Genomic DNA, 16,269 nt, shown 5'->3' with positions numbered 1-16,269 from the left:
GCTGTGACGACGTCAGCATGATGAAATTAAACAGCTTATGGAAATAAAGATCCCAGAATCACCAATCCACACGCCACTTCAGTTCTGTCAATATTGCCAACATTGCCCCAAAAAGGGAGAGAAAGGGAGAGACTTATTAAGAACCCAAAAGCAGAAATATATTTTTCCATAAAACATATTGGTTTTTTCAATGTAGCTCCTTTTCTCACTATTATGTAAATGCCAAGATGTAGAGCCTCTTCAAGATGAAGCTATTAATAAGGATATCATCATCATGACCCATAACCAGCGTATGATCTATCAGTTTTCTGAACCCATCGCCTACAATCCCCCCCTCACACTTCACTCCAGCCACACTGGCCTCCTCAATGTTCCTTAAACGATCCAAGAATGCTGATACCCAGGGCCTCTGCAGTCAGTCTTTCTGACTTAACGTGCTCTTCTTCCACCGAACCATCTGGTTTGTCTTCCTTCCTTCAGGCCTCTGTTTAAATGTCTTTTCGAAGTGAACTTTATCAACCGCCTTCTAAGTGAAAGTGAAGTCGCTCAGCTATGTCCGACTCTGTGACCCCATGGACTGTAGCGCAGCAGGCTCCTCCATCCATGGGATTTTCCAGGCAATAATACTGGAGTGGGTTGCCATTTCCTTCTCCAGGAGGGTCTTCCCAACCCAGGGATCGAACCTGGGTCTCCCACATTGCAGGCAGATGCTTTACCCTCTGAGCCACCAGGGAAGCAGCTGCCTTCTACCTCATCTAAAATAATATCATCCTCCATGTCATTATCTATTCCCTTCCCTGGTTTCCCTGCTTTATTTTTATACTATTTATCCCATGACATTTTATATATTTTTAAAATTTGCTACCCGTTTCCATTCCTTGCCCAACCAGAACGTAATTTCCGAAAGAGGAGAGATTTTGCTTCACCCTGTAGTCTCAGGGCCTGGAACAGTGCCTGGCACACTGTGGTAGCTCAGAATGTGTAGGAAGAAAGAATAAACATCTCTGCAATCAATCAATCAATCTTCAACAAGTCAAGAAATCTATGATCTAGTAATTACAAACATTTACTCATTTATAAAAGGGGATGGTATTTGAATGTTTCTTTTTAATGACAATATAACTATGTGATTTCATATATCACCTTTTAATGCTCTGACCAGCCTTATATTAAGTGAAAATGAGATGTACTGTACTTACTTTTATTTACAGCAACGTGAAGGCAATGGCAACCCACTCCAGTACTCTTGCCTGGCAAATCCCATGGACAGAGGAGCCTGGTAGGCTGCTGTCCATGGGGTTGCTAGGAATCAGATACGACTAAGCGACTTCACTTTCACTTTTCACTCTCATGCATTGGAGAAGGAAATGGTAACCCACTCCAGTGTTCTTTCCTGGAGAATCGCAGGGACAGGGGAGCCTGGTGGGCTGTCTATGGGGTCGCACAGAATCGGACGTGACTGAAGCGACTTAGCAGCAGCAGCAGCAGCCTGGTTTCTCAGTCATTCCAGCCTTAGTTTCTCTTTTCTCTATGTGACCACATCCACCATCACTTCCTTACAGATAACTACCATACTCAGTATATCTGGCCCGGGCTCTACATTTTAGGGGAACAGCTTCTGATACATGCAGTGGCATCTCCACTTGGATCGGCTTTCACAATTTCAAACTGAAAATGCCTTCCAGTGAGTTATTCAGCTTCTTTACAATCTAACCTCCTTCCCTAACAATCCCATGTTTGTCTGTTAGTAAAACAGTCGCTCTTACAGCATCTTCAGGAGGCAGGTCTGACCTGGCTCTCTCCTTTGTCTGCCACACCAAATCCAGTATCACATTTTGTCACTTCTTTCTGACAATGCCTCAAAATGCTCCCACTGTTTAGGATATGGCTTATTTATTTCTCATTCCATATCCTCTTCATGTTTTTACCCTTCTTTTACATTTTCTCCCTCCCTTTCCAAAAAAATTCTTACTGGATTTTTACTAATATCATCCCCTGATTTTTCCCCTTGATATCTGGTAATAGTATCACAACCTGGCAGTTACCTTTCTAACTGTTTCATTGTGTCAATTTTATTTCCTCAGCTAGATTACACGGCTTACAGAGGCAGAAAAAAATGTATTTTTATATGGCATAATGGTTGACACATAGAAAACACAACTGAGAAAAATGCTTTTGTCTCCCTGCATACTTAATACATAGGTATAAAGCTTTTTCTGTGAATAAAAGAATGACAGAAAATACTATCATCAGACACTGTAGAATTAACTACATTTGATCTGACAAAATCTGTGAAGTTACTACTCGCTTGCATATTAGCATGTAAAAATTACCACAAACGGAGAAGTCATATGCACGTAACCTTAAAATTCTCTGCTAAAAAGCTACCAAGATGATTGATTATTGATTACTGTTGAATTTGGGTGATGATTGAAGCAGGTTCATTATACTCTCATTATACATTCTATCTGCACGTTTGAAATTTTCTATCACAAAATGTTGAAGGGGAGAGATGGGAACTTTACCAAAAAAAACCAGAAATACTGCATTAATAAGCAGATTCTTTACCACTACGCCACCAGGGAAGTCCAATACAGGTGTCAGTAAACTTATAATCACTATACAAACCAAAGAAGAAAATGGATCCACCATATGCTATTAGTATAAAAAATAAACTTTAACGAACACATATTATGCAGCGTTCTCAATTACCCATACCTTGCCCTTTAATGGAGATCGATTACTCCACGGATCAGGCACAAGTCTTACTACTTCTACAGTTATACAAACTTTCCTACTGAAACAAACAGTGGATTTGAAAGTATGAGTAATTCTCCAATTTTTAATAATTCCAGCTGTTTATAAGGTAATAAATAGGACATTTCCAAATCAAAATCCCCCAAATCAGAAAAATTACATTAAAAAATAGTGCAAATTCAAAACTTACAGTCTTAACATCATTTTCATGATGAAAGATATACTCAAACAGAGCCTGTGAAGCAAAAATACAAAAAATATATTACATTTTATTTTAATGAAGGTGCTCTATTGTTACAGCAAAACCCAAAGGCTATTTTGACAGCAGCTGGATTGAACCAAAATAACGAAGTCCTCTAAAGTGCCTGGAATTTATGAGTAAAGGGTATATCCATACATTTGTTACAATCACTCATTTTAAAACAAGGCTACTTATAACTGATGCCTGTTTTTAAAAATATGAACTGCGAAATTCAAGAATACGAACTAGAAAGCTCAATGGTTTTTTTTTCCATATTACACATGCTATTTTATCAGAAAGAAACAAATGAAAAGACCAACCTTAGGACTGCCATAAAATTGCATGTATTATACAGTGATTATGATATTAATAATGACACTTCAGACATGGGAAAATCTGGAAGCTCTTTCTGAAACAAAGTAGAGTTTGACTGCAAGGTAAGATGTTTTTCCTAATATGCAGATGTCTGTGTGCAGCAAGGCTGAGAACCATTATTCTAATACTGCCCCCAACTCATCTGGATAAATAAGCATCTACCGGACTGCCTCTTGGTGGTACTACATTTATCCATAAACACCATTATTTTACACTTGCAAAGTGTACACTTCTACCCCCGGAAGATATCAAGGTTATTAACAGAGATCACTTGGAAGCAACCAAAAAAAGAATAAATCAATCAACATAAAGCCCTCTTTTAAAAAATCTATTCCTAATTCTCCATTTGTTCAGTTATTTTTTTTAAAAGTTATGAGTACAGCTCATGTCCTGAGAAGTTAACTCGAGGCAAGTTGGAGACCAAAGACAGAGAAACTTGGCATTATTTCTGCAGCACATTAAATAAGTGCAAAATCTAGTTCAGTTTGAAAAACATAAACCAGGTCTGTCCTGGAAGCATCCAAATTTAATTGAGGGAAATGCCTCCGTTGATTACAATCCCTCGTTAGAGAACAGCAATGGTATCAAGTAGCCAATGAGCCACCTCTAATAAATGGCCTGAAAAGATAAGCAATCAGATATTCCTCATAAAGGTAAAAGAAATAAGCAAAACTTTATGACTCTGCTAAATCAAGCTGACTAGGCCACTATCAAATAAGGAACGAAGGAAAACGTCATCGGCATTGTCACCGTCTGATTTCCTGTTTACCAGCTAGCATTCCTTTTTCTGACTTAAGTTTCAAGTCTGTATGACTAGAGTTCTTTTTTGCCTTCCCTAGAATGTTTGTGTGTGAAAGTCGCTCAGTCGTGTCAAACTCTTTGCAACCCCATGGACTATTCAGTCTATGGAATTCTCCAGGGCAGAACACTGGAGTGGGTAGCCTTTCCCTTCTCCAGGGGATCTTCCCAACCCAGGGATCGAACCCAGGTCTCCCGCTTTTCAGGCGGATTCTTTACCAGCTGAGCCACAAGGAAAGTCCCTAGAATGTTTAACATTTAGTGAATGTTTAACATTTAGTAAATGTTAAACACCAGTAGAACTGATAATAGGAACAAGCTCAGCACTCATGCACAGAATTCATGGAATTACAGCTAAAAACCTGAGCTAGGCTTATATCAGTTTCTGGAAGCTAACTGCTCCTGGCTCTGAATTATTCTATGCTCACCTTCAAATTCTTTTCTACTGGAAAGGTCAGGAACATCCTTCTTTCTTTTCCTCCCCCTCCCTCTTCTCTCTCTCTTTCTATCATTCTTTCTCTTTAATTTAGAAAAGAATTTAATAGTCAGTTGGCTTGCCATTGTCTGGCTTAAGTAATCTTTATTTAGTTGCTGGATTAATTACTAATTAGAAAGAGAACATTTTTCTATCTTCTTTTTGACAGTTCTAAAATCCTACAGGACAGAAAATTATTTTTCTGAGAATAGTCCAAGCTAAAAAAGAAAAATACACACACATACAGATGACACCCTAAACGTCATTACCCAAAGATGGTGCTGTGTATCTGCTTCCTTTGTTATGAGTTGCTATTCTTTATTAAGAGAAAACGAACTTCCTATTATGATAGTATATATGCTTTATTTCTGACTTTCCTTAATACTAAAAGAAAGTTTAGATATTAGAGTAATTAAACATTTCCATTTCAATCAAGTCAGAGTCTTTTTTACTTCACAAATTTTTATCCATTTCCTGCAATGCTATTATGATAAGTCCCTCATAGCTCAGTTGGTAAAGAATCCACCTGCAGTGCAGGAGACCCTGGTTCGATTCCTGGGCCAGGAAGATCCGCTGGAGAAGGGATAGGCTATACCCACTCCGGTATTCTTGGGGTGTCCTTGTGGCTCAACTGATAAAGAATCCACCCGCAATGCAGGAGACCTGGGTTCAATCTCTGGGTTAGGAAGATCCCTTGGAGAAGGGAAAGGTTACCCACTCCAGTATTCTGGCCTGGAGAATTACGGACTGTATAGTCCATGGGGTTGCCAAGAGTCGGACACGACTGAGCGAAGCAACTTTCACTTTCACTTTGAACATCACTTCATAACATAAAATAACTTTAAGTACATACCTTTGCCAATTTAGGTTTCTGGGCATATTTTGCTAAATTCAGTCTAGATAAATTTATAAAAGGTCCATCAGGACTTGTAAGCATGGAGGCCTGTGGGGAGAAACGACAGAACAAGAAAAACTGAAACTTTCTCCTGAAACAAGAATTTAATTTAACCTGCATAAAATCATAAAGCCCACACGGGTAAAAAAGAATCACCTTCAAAAATCCTCCATATAATTCCCTACTATAAAAAGAGTGGGAAATGATGTAATATTACATAAATTACTTTGGTCATCCCAGGCTACGGTGCAGCTGCTGGAACTTACCGTTCCCAGCCTGACAAATCTCCCGGACGAGCTGGAGATGGGGCGGGCGGTGTAGGCGGTCCTCGGCGTTCTGATGGCCTGCTCCATAGTGCCTGGCCTTCCGCTTTGCGTGCTGGGCCTCAGGAAACCCGTAATGGGTCTTCCAGCTTGAGTGACCGGCCTGCGAAGATTGTAAACCGTTCGTGTCCAACGAAGATCAAGAAAGGAAGGCTCTCATACAGTCTGGTCGGTATTTAGCAGCAGCGGTGGAGGGGGTGGGGAATGAAACAGGAGTGTACTAACATACCTGACAGCGGGGCTGGGCCCTCCTGTCTGATTTGTCCCAGGGAGTTTCAGAGATGTTCCAGGGCCTAGGAGATCAGATGGCAAGTTCAATTCATATATTATTTATTAATCTGTAAAAACTGTCCACTAACGCAATTTTCACAAGTGCGCTGGCCTGATGGAAAAGACCTTAATAACAAGAACTGAACCTAGTAAAATGTGTTTGATTAATATTTATTGAGTACCTAAGTTACTTTTGTTATCACATTTAATCTTCACACTAATTCTGTACGGTAGATAGTACTAACCCATTTAGCAAAGGCTTAGAGACTTAGGTAAACAGGTCAACCTGTTAGCAGAGCCAGCATTCACACTCAAGACAAGACAGGCTCCAAAGCTCTGACGCATCAAAATCAGAGTTCTATACTCCCAGGTGGCGCTCGTGGTAAAGATCCCACCTGCCAAAGAAGGTAAGCCATAACAGACCCAGCTTCCATCCCTGGGTTGGGAAGATCCCCCGGAGAAGGAAATAGCAACCTACTCCAATATTCTTGCCTGGAGAAGCCCATGGACAGAGAAGCCTAGTGGGCTGAAGTCCACAGGGCCGCATGGAGCCGGACACGACTGAAGCGACTCAGCAGCAGCATACTCATAGTTTATTTTTCATACAAACTTCTTCTCCCAGGAAAAGATCATTTATCCCCAATATCTAGAATTTAGATATTTTAACTCCAAAAGACCAAATGATAGGGAAAAGAGACACTTTAAAACAGCTATTACCTTCCAAACATGTATAAATGACTGACCACTGTCACAACTAAGAAGTTACCAGCAAGACCACCATATGTCATGGTGATCACCCAATGCCATTCACAGCAGCACACCTGCAGGCTTGGACTAGGCCACTGTGACAGTCGTGGTGGGCGTCCTCTGCCAAGCCACTCACTCACTCCACCACCTCACATCATGCATCACAGCAAAGCATCTTCAGCTACTACAGTGATGCTTTCAAATGGTCAACTTTTAAAAGTCCTCTTAGAACACTTCTGTTGTTCGGATGCTTTCCTGTGTTTATAGACTCGGATAAACAATCTTCTGTTATATTAGATCAGACTGAATGCATTTTTATAAAACATGTTTAAGATGTATAATTTCTATTGAAAAACAGTTATACATCAATCTCATACTTTGAGATAATATAACTGAATTGTGCTTCTGTACTATTTAGGCAGAATAGAGGCCATTTACTTGAGGTAGTATTTTTTCATATATACATGTTTCATGTATATAATGTCTTATTTTTATTACCCCCCCAAAAAATAGAGAGAGAGCATTTTCCGCCGCCTAATGGCATTTCATTTACTTAACTGAAAAATCAATACTTACGGGGAACCTGAGCAATAGCATTCTCATCCAGTGTCATTTCTGCGATTCCTTCCTGATCAACGTCAATTTCATCCACGTACACCATTTCAGTCAGTGCTCGTGCCTTCAAAATCCAGGCTGCCTAATAAGCGTGGATAAGATAAAGCATATCAACTCACACTGGAGTTGCAAAGCCTGAAAAGCTAACCATCCTTTATCATTATCTAATTTTTATCAAGCATATTTACCACAGTGCATAATACTGATTTAAAGGGCTATGTCTAGAAACTAATACAAGAAGACAGAGTCATTATTAACCAAGAAACAACCTATATGTATCAACCACCTAGGACACAACAGTGTGGTGACTGCCTAGCGCTCTTCTAACACGCCTTTTTATAAGTGAAAGAAGAGCTTTATAGAAAGTTTTACTAGAATAGTACCTTCAGAACAAATGAATAAAGCTACAACCACAGTGTTGTCTTCCTCCTCCAGAGCCAGGTCCTTCACGAAAACTTTCCTGATGGTTGAACTCTAAACCTACTTCCCTCTTACCTTTCTCATAAAGCAGTCTCTTTATACTTATATTATTATGTATGTACCATATTTGACAAGCACTGTAATTCCCTGGGCATCTGTTTGCCCTCCCTTCCCCCAGAACACAAGCTTTTTTACCTTGTTCACTTTGAATTTTCCATAACACCTATGGTTTTTGTACACAATAGCTGTTTCAAAACTGTTGACTTGAACTAAGATCAATTTTTGCCACTTTTTAGTAACTAATCAACACAATCTCAGTTGCTTTGTGATCTAGTCAGTAGAAACCCTGCTAGAGAGTGGAAGAAAAAAAAAATGGAAAAGATAATTAAGGAGTCTAGAAAATATCTTACCAGCTTTGCTTTACCTTGAGAAATTAGATGTAAAGCTGTGCACAACTGAATACCTTATTAAACATTTAAAACGTCTTGAACAGAAAAGTTTATCTTTCTGCTTCAATAGAAAAGTGAAAGTTGCTCAGTCGTGTCCGACTCTTTGGTACCCCCATGGACTGTAGCCCACCAGGCTCCTCTGTCCATGGGATTCTCCAGGCAAGAATACTCGAGTGGGTTGCCGTGCCCTCTTCCAGGGGATCTTCCTGACCCAGGGATCGAACCCAGGTCTCCTGCATTGCGAGCAGATTCTTTCCCGTCTGAGCCACCAGGATAAGCCCAAACGTTAATTAAACATTTAAAACTGCTTCAACAGAAAAGTTTGCCTTTCTGCCCCAATAGCAGCAGAGAGCAGTAAAGCCTGGTGCCCGTGGGGAGAAGGGCACCCTTGAAGCAGCAGTACAGGACCCACTCTCAAGTGGAGAGGAACAATTTTTTAAGGAAAAAATACGTAAATAAAGTGGAGAGGAGGTAGCAGCAAGGAGAGAGGTGAGTCCTCATCGCCCCAGGACCCGGGCTGCGAAGCACGCAGCAGGCGGACAGAGGGACAGAGACAGGCACAGACGGAGGCAGTAAGGCGTCCGAGGGCTTATCAGGGTCTCGAGGTGAGCTCAGTCACCAGCCTGTACTGATGGAGGACCTCATCACATAGCACTGCGCTAGAGGTTCTGAGAAGGAATCACAAGCACATTAAAACATGGATCCTCATTTCCTTGAATGTATCACCTACTGGATTAAACGACAGGGCCAAGGAGCGTGTGGCACATGATGAATGTGCGACATGGAAAATAGTTTTACAAGAATTAGAAAGCAGAGCTCCTCTTGTGGGCTGAAGTAACTAGAATGTCTTTTTTTTTTTATTTTTAAAGAATAAAAGAAAGTCCTCAGGCGTTCGTTTTAATGGAAACAAAGAAGGCTGATTTCACAACATATTTAGGCTCCTCGAGGGAAATTACATCTGACTAGATTGTGGAATGTGGGGCTTGTACTTCTCTGGCTGAGGTTTACTGGATTCTTATCAGATAACTTAAAATAAAATATTTCAAATGTTATGTGTAAATTCAGCACAATTGAATGGGCAGAACATGGGTCCAAAGAACTGATTTGTTTGTTAGAAAAAGTCAGTTTCAGTTGGAGCTGCATCTAACTGTGAGAGTCACCAAAGGGTAGAAACCTGAGATCTTCACTCACAAAAAAGATGAGGAAAAATTGCCAGATCTATACAGCTGTCTGCAGGGGTCACAGAAGTTGTCAATGGCTTGGACTTACAGTTTAACTTTGAGGATGAAAGTAAGTAATCCTGATTTATCTTTAAGTCCTCACAGTTCATGCTGCCCTGCAAGTATCAAAAGGCTTTTTTTCTTTTTTCTTTTAGTTTTTATTTTTACTTTATTTTACTTTACAATACTGTATTGGTTTTGCCATACATTGACATGAATCCACCACGGGTGTACATGCGTTCCCAAACATGAACCCCCCTCCCACCTCCCTCCCTGTAACATCTCTCTGGGTCATCCCCGTGCACCAGCCCCAAGCATGCTGTATCCTGCATCGGACATAGACTGGCGATTCGTTTCTTACATGATAGTATACACGTTTCAGTGCCATTCTCCCAAATCATCCCACCCTCTCCCTCTCCCTCAGAGGCCAAAAGTCCGCTCTACACATCTGTGTCTCTTTTGCTATCTCGCATACAGGGTCATCATTGCCATCTTTCTAAATTCCATATATATGTGTTAGTATACTGTATTGGTGGTCTTCTTTCTGGCTTACTTCACTCTGTATAATAGGCTCCAGTTTCATCCATCTCATTAGAACTGATTCAAATGTATGCTTTTTAATGACTGAGTAATACTCCATTGTGTATATGTACCACAGATTTCTTATCCATTCATCTGCTGATGGACATCTAGGTTGTTTCCATGTCCTGGCTATTATAAACAGTGCTGCGATGAACATTGGGGTACACGTGTCTCTTTCAATTCTGGTTTCCTCGGTGTGTATGCCCAGCAGTGGGATTGCTGGGTCCTAAGGCAGTTCTATTTGCAATTTTTTAAGGAATCTCCACACTGTTCTCCAAAGTGGCTGTACTAGTTTGCATTCCCATCAACAGTGTAGGAGGGTTCCCTTTTCTCCACACCCTCTCCAGCATTTATTGCTTGCAGACTTTTGGATCACAGCCATTCTGACTGGTGTGAAGTGGTACCTCATTGTGGTCTTGATTTGCATTTCTCTAATAATGAGTGATGTTGAGCATTTTTGAAGGCTTTTTTTCAAAAGGGTATTCTTTGCTCCACTCCCTCTGGTGGATGGGAAGGACTGCGGCACTTTTTGTTCACATAGGAAAGCAAGACACGGGCCTCTCTGGTTCCTTCTCACATTCCCAGGGGGCATACACTGCACCCCAGGTCCTGAGAACAGAGCTGGGTAAGCCCCAGCCCAAGTTCTAGCTTCTAAGAATTTCAGTGTCACAGTTCAGTTCAGGTCAGTCACTCAGTCATGTCCGACTCTTTGCGACCCCATGAATCACAGCATGCCAGGCCTCCCTGTCCATCACCAGCTCCCAGAGTACACCCAAACTCATGTCCATCGAGTCGATGATGCCACCCAGCCATCTCATCCTCTGTTGTTCCCTTCACCTCCTGCCCCCAATCCCTCCCAGCATCAAGGTCTTTTCCAATGAGTCAACTCTTCACATGAGGTGGCCAAAGTATTGGAGTTTCAGCTTCATCATCAGTCCTTCCAATGAACACCCAGGGTTGATCTCCTTGCAGTCCAAGGGACTCTCAAGAGTCTTCTCCAACACCACAGTTCAAAAGCATCAATTCTTCTGTGCTCAGCTTTTTTTATAGTTCAACTCTCACATCCATACATGACCACTGGAAAAACCATAGCCTTGACTAGACGGACCTTTGTTGGCAAAGTAATATGCTATCTTGTTATAGCTGCAAAGTAATATGCTGCTTTTTAATATGCTATCTAGGTTGTGCCGGGAGCCAGCATGAGGAATCCCACCTGTGACAAGGTCATGCGGCAGAGATCTGATGGGCAAGGTCGAGTCAGATCTCAGGTTTTCCCCCTGGTATTTCCTGAGCATGTACCCCCAAAAATAAGAATATGCCTGCCTTATTGTATTTTACTTTTCCACTCTCCTGACACACTCTGGAAAAAGTCATCTCAAGGCTTTAGTCTTCTGCATTTGAAAGGGTGTTTCAATCTGAAAACCCCTCTGATGGCTTTTCAGCCTGCCTGAAGGACTCATACAGCTGCGCACGTGATTGTTTGAGGCCTCCCAACCACCGGAGGCGCAGGAAGCTTAAAACATCCTAGGAATGTAGGGGCTTCCGAGAAGTCAAAATCATTAGAATAGGACTGATTAAAGGTTTCATTTGTTGAGCCAATACTTGCTGCCAAATTTTCATCTTTTATTTGTAGAGATAGTTGGTATATAGAAAAACAGGTTGTAGACCTGGTATTAGCAACATTAGATCTTTGAGTTAAGTACTTTCTTTGTTATAACCCACTGCACCTTTGTTCTACAGGAATGGAACTTTATTTAGTACTTTGAGGGTGATGCAGAGTAAAGAAAAAACTCTTCTAGGGAAAAGGAGTTTTCTGGTTGATAGACAGTTATCCAGGAAGAGATCCATAAAAATGTTAACAGGCCTCTTGGCCAGAAGATAATGTAAACCACCTGAGACCTTTTGTATACGGGAGGGTATGCAAAAAGAAAGCCTTGTTTATCTCAATGAGGGTCAGGACTGCTGCCCCTACATCACTCTGCATATTCCATTATTTCTTTATGTACAACTTGGGGTATATAAGCTGATTTTGAAAAATAGTTTTTGGAGTCTTGCACCGATGCTGGGCTTCCCCACGTCGTTCCTTTCTCCCTTTTTCGGCTGAATTCCCATCTGGGGCGTGGAGGCTCGCCATGTCTGCTTACTTGTCCTGGCTTCTAAGATCCGTAAGAGAGCGAGCCCAAGGCGGGGCACTCTCCGATATTCAAACGGACACCGGTGGCCTAACGGAGATGGTGTAAGCTCCTTGTCTGGAACGTCATTGGCTTTCCACGTAAACCACATTATTCAGCCTCTTTTCTCCACTTAATTTTCCTACTACACTATTTCTTCCTAATCGAATCTTATATCTCTAAATACATAAGTTTTCCCCGCCTATCCGTCTCCCCTTCGAATCACCCTGGATCCACCGGGGCTGGACCCCAGCAAGGTTGGTCGTAACTTTTCTTCCAAGGAGTAAGCATCTTTTAATTTCATGGCTGCAGTCACCATCTGCAGTGACTCTGGAGCCCAAAACAATAAAGTCTGACACTCTTTCCACTGTATCCCCATCTATTTGCCATGAAGTGATGGGACCAGATGCCATGATCTTCGTTTTCTGAATGTTGAGCTTTAAGCCAACATTTTCACTCTCCTCTTTCACTTTCATCAAGAGGCTTTTTAGTTCCTCTTCACTTTCTGCCATAAGGGTGGTGTCATCTGCATATCTGAGGATATTGACATCAGTGTTACAGGGAGGGTGTAAAAACAAAAATCTGGAACATAGCAGAGAAAGGCATCCAAATGCCTTGCCAGTTCAGTTCAGTCACGTCGGACTCTTCGCGACCCCATGAATCGCTCCACCAGGCTTCCCTGTCCATCACCAACTCCCAGAGTTCATTCAAACTCATGTCCATTGAGTCAGTGATGCCATCCAACCATCTCATCCTCTGTTGTCACCCTCTCCTCCTGCCTTCAGTCTTTCCCAGCATCAGGGTCTTTTCCAATGAGTTTGTTCTTCACATCAGGTAGCCAAAATATTGGAGCTTCAGCTTCAACATCAGTCCTTCCAATGAACACCCAGGCTTGATTTCCTTTAGGATGTACTGGTTGGATCTCCTTGCAGTCCAAGGGATTCGCAAGAGTCTTCTCCAGCAGCACAGTTCAAAAGCATCAATTCTTTTGACGCTCAGCTTTCTTTATAGTCCAACTCTCACATCCATACATGACCACTGGAAAAACCACAGCATTGACTAGACGGGCCTTTGCTAGCAAAGTAACATCTCTGCTTTTTAACATGCTGTCTAGGTTGGTCATAACTTCTATTCCAAGGAGCAAGCATCTTTTAATGTCATGGCTACAGTCACCATCTGCAGTGACTCTGGAGCCCCCAAAACGAAGTCTGCCACTGTTTCCACTGTTTCCCCATCTATTTGCCATGAAGTGATGGGACCGGATGCCTTGGGGTGGAGGGAAAGGTGAGGAGTTCAGCACCCAGGCGAAGACAGGAGAGCGAGTGCCAGGTGATATGAGGAGGAGGAAGCCCCACTCTGGAGCTAATCTGGAGAAACTAAAGGGCGGGGCTCGGCTGAGGAGAAGCTGCTTGGGAAGAAGCTGGAGGGAGGGAAGGCAAAGGGAAGTCGCTCAGTCGTGTCCGACTCTTCGCGACCCCATGGACTGCAGCCTACCAGGCTCCTATGTCCACGGGATTTTCCAGGCAAGAGTGCTGGAGTGGGGTGCCATCACCTTCTCTGGAGGGAGAGTCAGGGGCAAACGCGGGACCCTGTCTGCCCCGGAGAGGGGTGTGGACTTCCCCCCTGAGGAGGAGGAGCTAGTCAAGTTTCAGGAGAACAGGGAGTCCCCTACGTAGGAGCGAGTTTAGTCCCAAGAGCACAGAGGTCCAATTTGTTCCTACGTCCAACAAAGTCGGCCTAGGTACCCAGCTAACATAACCGGCTATAGAATACTGTGCTGTTATGTAGCTTTATGATGCTTTTCACACAAATAACACGTAAAAAAACAAACACAAAAACGCAAAACAGCTTTAATCTTACAGTACAGGACCTTGGAAAGGACGGTAGTACAGCAGCCGGCACTCAGCGGCCGGCATCGAGTAAACAGGCAAGCGGGGTTACCGCCGGCGGAGACCAGGTGGGAGAGGGCGGAGCTGGAGGCCCGTCCGGGCGGAAGCCACGGCAGAGCAGCCTCACTCACGCTGGCGTCACTCACGCTGGCGTCACTCACGCTCACGCAGCCTCACTCACGCTCACGCAGCGTCACTCACACTGACGCGACCGAACACATGAGTCCGATGGCATGTCTGCAGGTTCACAACCCAAAGGCTCGTGTGTAGGGGACTTACATGATTTGGAACCCTAGTTAAATTAACTTTCTAAAACTCAAGCTTTTATTAGTATAGTTATCATTTAGACAGCTGGATATAAATTAATTATCAATGCACATATTTTGTAAAACCATTTTCATACCCATCCTGTCAGCTCAGAGTCCAATCCATCAGGCTTCTTGACTTCCATCCTCCTACTAAACTCTCAAATACCAAGGAAGGGCAGCTTTTTTTATATCAGGATAGGAAAGTAAATCCACTATTCCCTCCCTCACCAAATGAATATATGCTTCAGAAGCCAAAAAGGAAGATTTGTTTTTTAAAATTCCGTAAGAATTCATTTTTTCAAAAAAGTAAATAGACTTATACTTGTTTCAATTTCTAAAATCTCACTCTTAAGTAGAAATAATCATGTGAATTCTTGATATTTAAATATCTGCAATAAAATCCTACACAATTATTTAATTTTAAATTTTATCAGTATTTGAGAATATAATAGTCCTAACTTTATTTCTATCCTGACAAAAATGCCCTTGAAAAAAATATATATCACTGCTTGATTAAACATCAAATTGTATTCAAGGAACTGCTCTGGGCAACAGGAACAATTCTTGGAATTTTAATGAAAGCATCTTATTTTGGAGGAAAGCCTCGTTACAACCCTAAATTCCTCTGCCTGTTTAAATTTTTAAGTTCAAAACTAATTAGTGAAATAAAATGCATAACAAAGCAAATTGGTAATCCTACACTGCCACTAGAATCTAAATAAAATTGCAAATTGTTTGTATCAGATACACTTGTTAATAAATGACAGGGTCATGTGGTTTATGCAAAGAATTTTGAATACTGATGATAAATTGGAAGTACTGTGAAACTGATAAAATAATAGATGCTTAGGAGTTTTTTCATAGAATAACAGAGATTCTCCTTGATAAATGAGTAATTATCACATCAATTATTTCCTTTTTTATCTGTGAAACACAATCCCAACTCATTCACCTACTGAGTTAGTCTATGGGACATTACTCTAGAGGCAAATATCTGCCTGCTAACATTAGGAAAATACTGACTTACTTGTACTACCTTCTGGGAGGTTAACCCAATTTTAGTGATAAAAATAGACAAATGGAAAGGGTAAAACTCTACTGAGTGAGTAAAACATGTTTAAATTGTTCTGTTCCTCTTCATACAGAACGCAAAGCCATGTGAGGCCTAAGGCTGGTGACAAACAATTCTCCCAAGTTATTCTTAGAAAAAGGGGGCTTCCCTGGTGGCTCAGATGGTAAAGCGTCTGCCTGCAATGCGGGAGACCTGGGTTCGATTCCTGGGTCGGGAAGATCCCCTGGAGAAGGAAATGGTAATCCACTCCAGCACTCTTGCCTGGAAAATCCCATGGATGGAGGAGCCTGATAGGCTACAGTCCATGGGGTCGCAAAGAGTCGGACACGACTGAGCAACTTCACTTTCACTTTCAGTTCTTAGAGTAAAGGCACCAAAAGAATGGTCTGTCTAACCTCACTTAGACATCATGAGAATCAGTAACAATTGACACTCTGCCTACTCCATGAGAATGAAAATTCAGGCACAAAATGTTGAGTTGTTATTGTAAAGCCTCATTTACTTTGAAGTGGTTAATACCTGAGAGAGCGCAAAGGCGCAAAGTCTGAATAGTGAGCTCAAAAGAATCCAGTCAGCCCTGCTCCCTTCTGATTCTTTTAGATCACGGTCCAATTAAGTCAACAGGAACAGGACAGGACATACCAAATGCAGGTCCTTCACGA

At 41.9% G+C, this 16,269-nt stretch overlaps 1 protein-coding gene across 1 annotated transcript in view; it reads right to left on the bottom strand.

Annotated features, from left to right (window-relative positions):
- Positions 1-16,269, bottom strand: part of TTC8 (tetratricopeptide repeat domain 8) — a 64,446-nt gene that overhangs the window by 35,571 nt on the left and 12,606 nt on the right. The window contains exons 4-8 of the mRNA XM_052647393.1: positions 7,458-7,578; positions 6,094-6,157; positions 5,808-5,967; positions 5,500-5,589; positions 2,948-2,992 (exon numbers count right to left, since the gene is read on the bottom strand). Of these exons, the coding sequence (XP_052503353.1) occupies positions 2,948-2,992; positions 5,500-5,589; positions 5,808-5,967; positions 6,094-6,157; positions 7,458-7,578 (480 nt within the window). The remainder of the gene's footprint in view (positions 1-2,947; positions 2,993-5,499; positions 5,590-5,807; positions 5,968-6,093; positions 6,158-7,457; positions 7,579-16,269) is intronic.

This window comes from Budorcas taxicolor, chromosome 10, assembly GCF_023091745.1.
Source record: "Budorcas taxicolor isolate Tak-1 chromosome 10, Takin1.1, whole genome shotgun sequence".
Classification (NCBI taxonomy): Eukaryota; Metazoa; Chordata; class Mammalia; order Artiodactyla; family Bovidae; genus Budorcas; species Budorcas taxicolor.
Note: the sequence above shows the minus strand (reverse complement) of the source record. Positions and strands in the feature narration are given on the sequence as shown.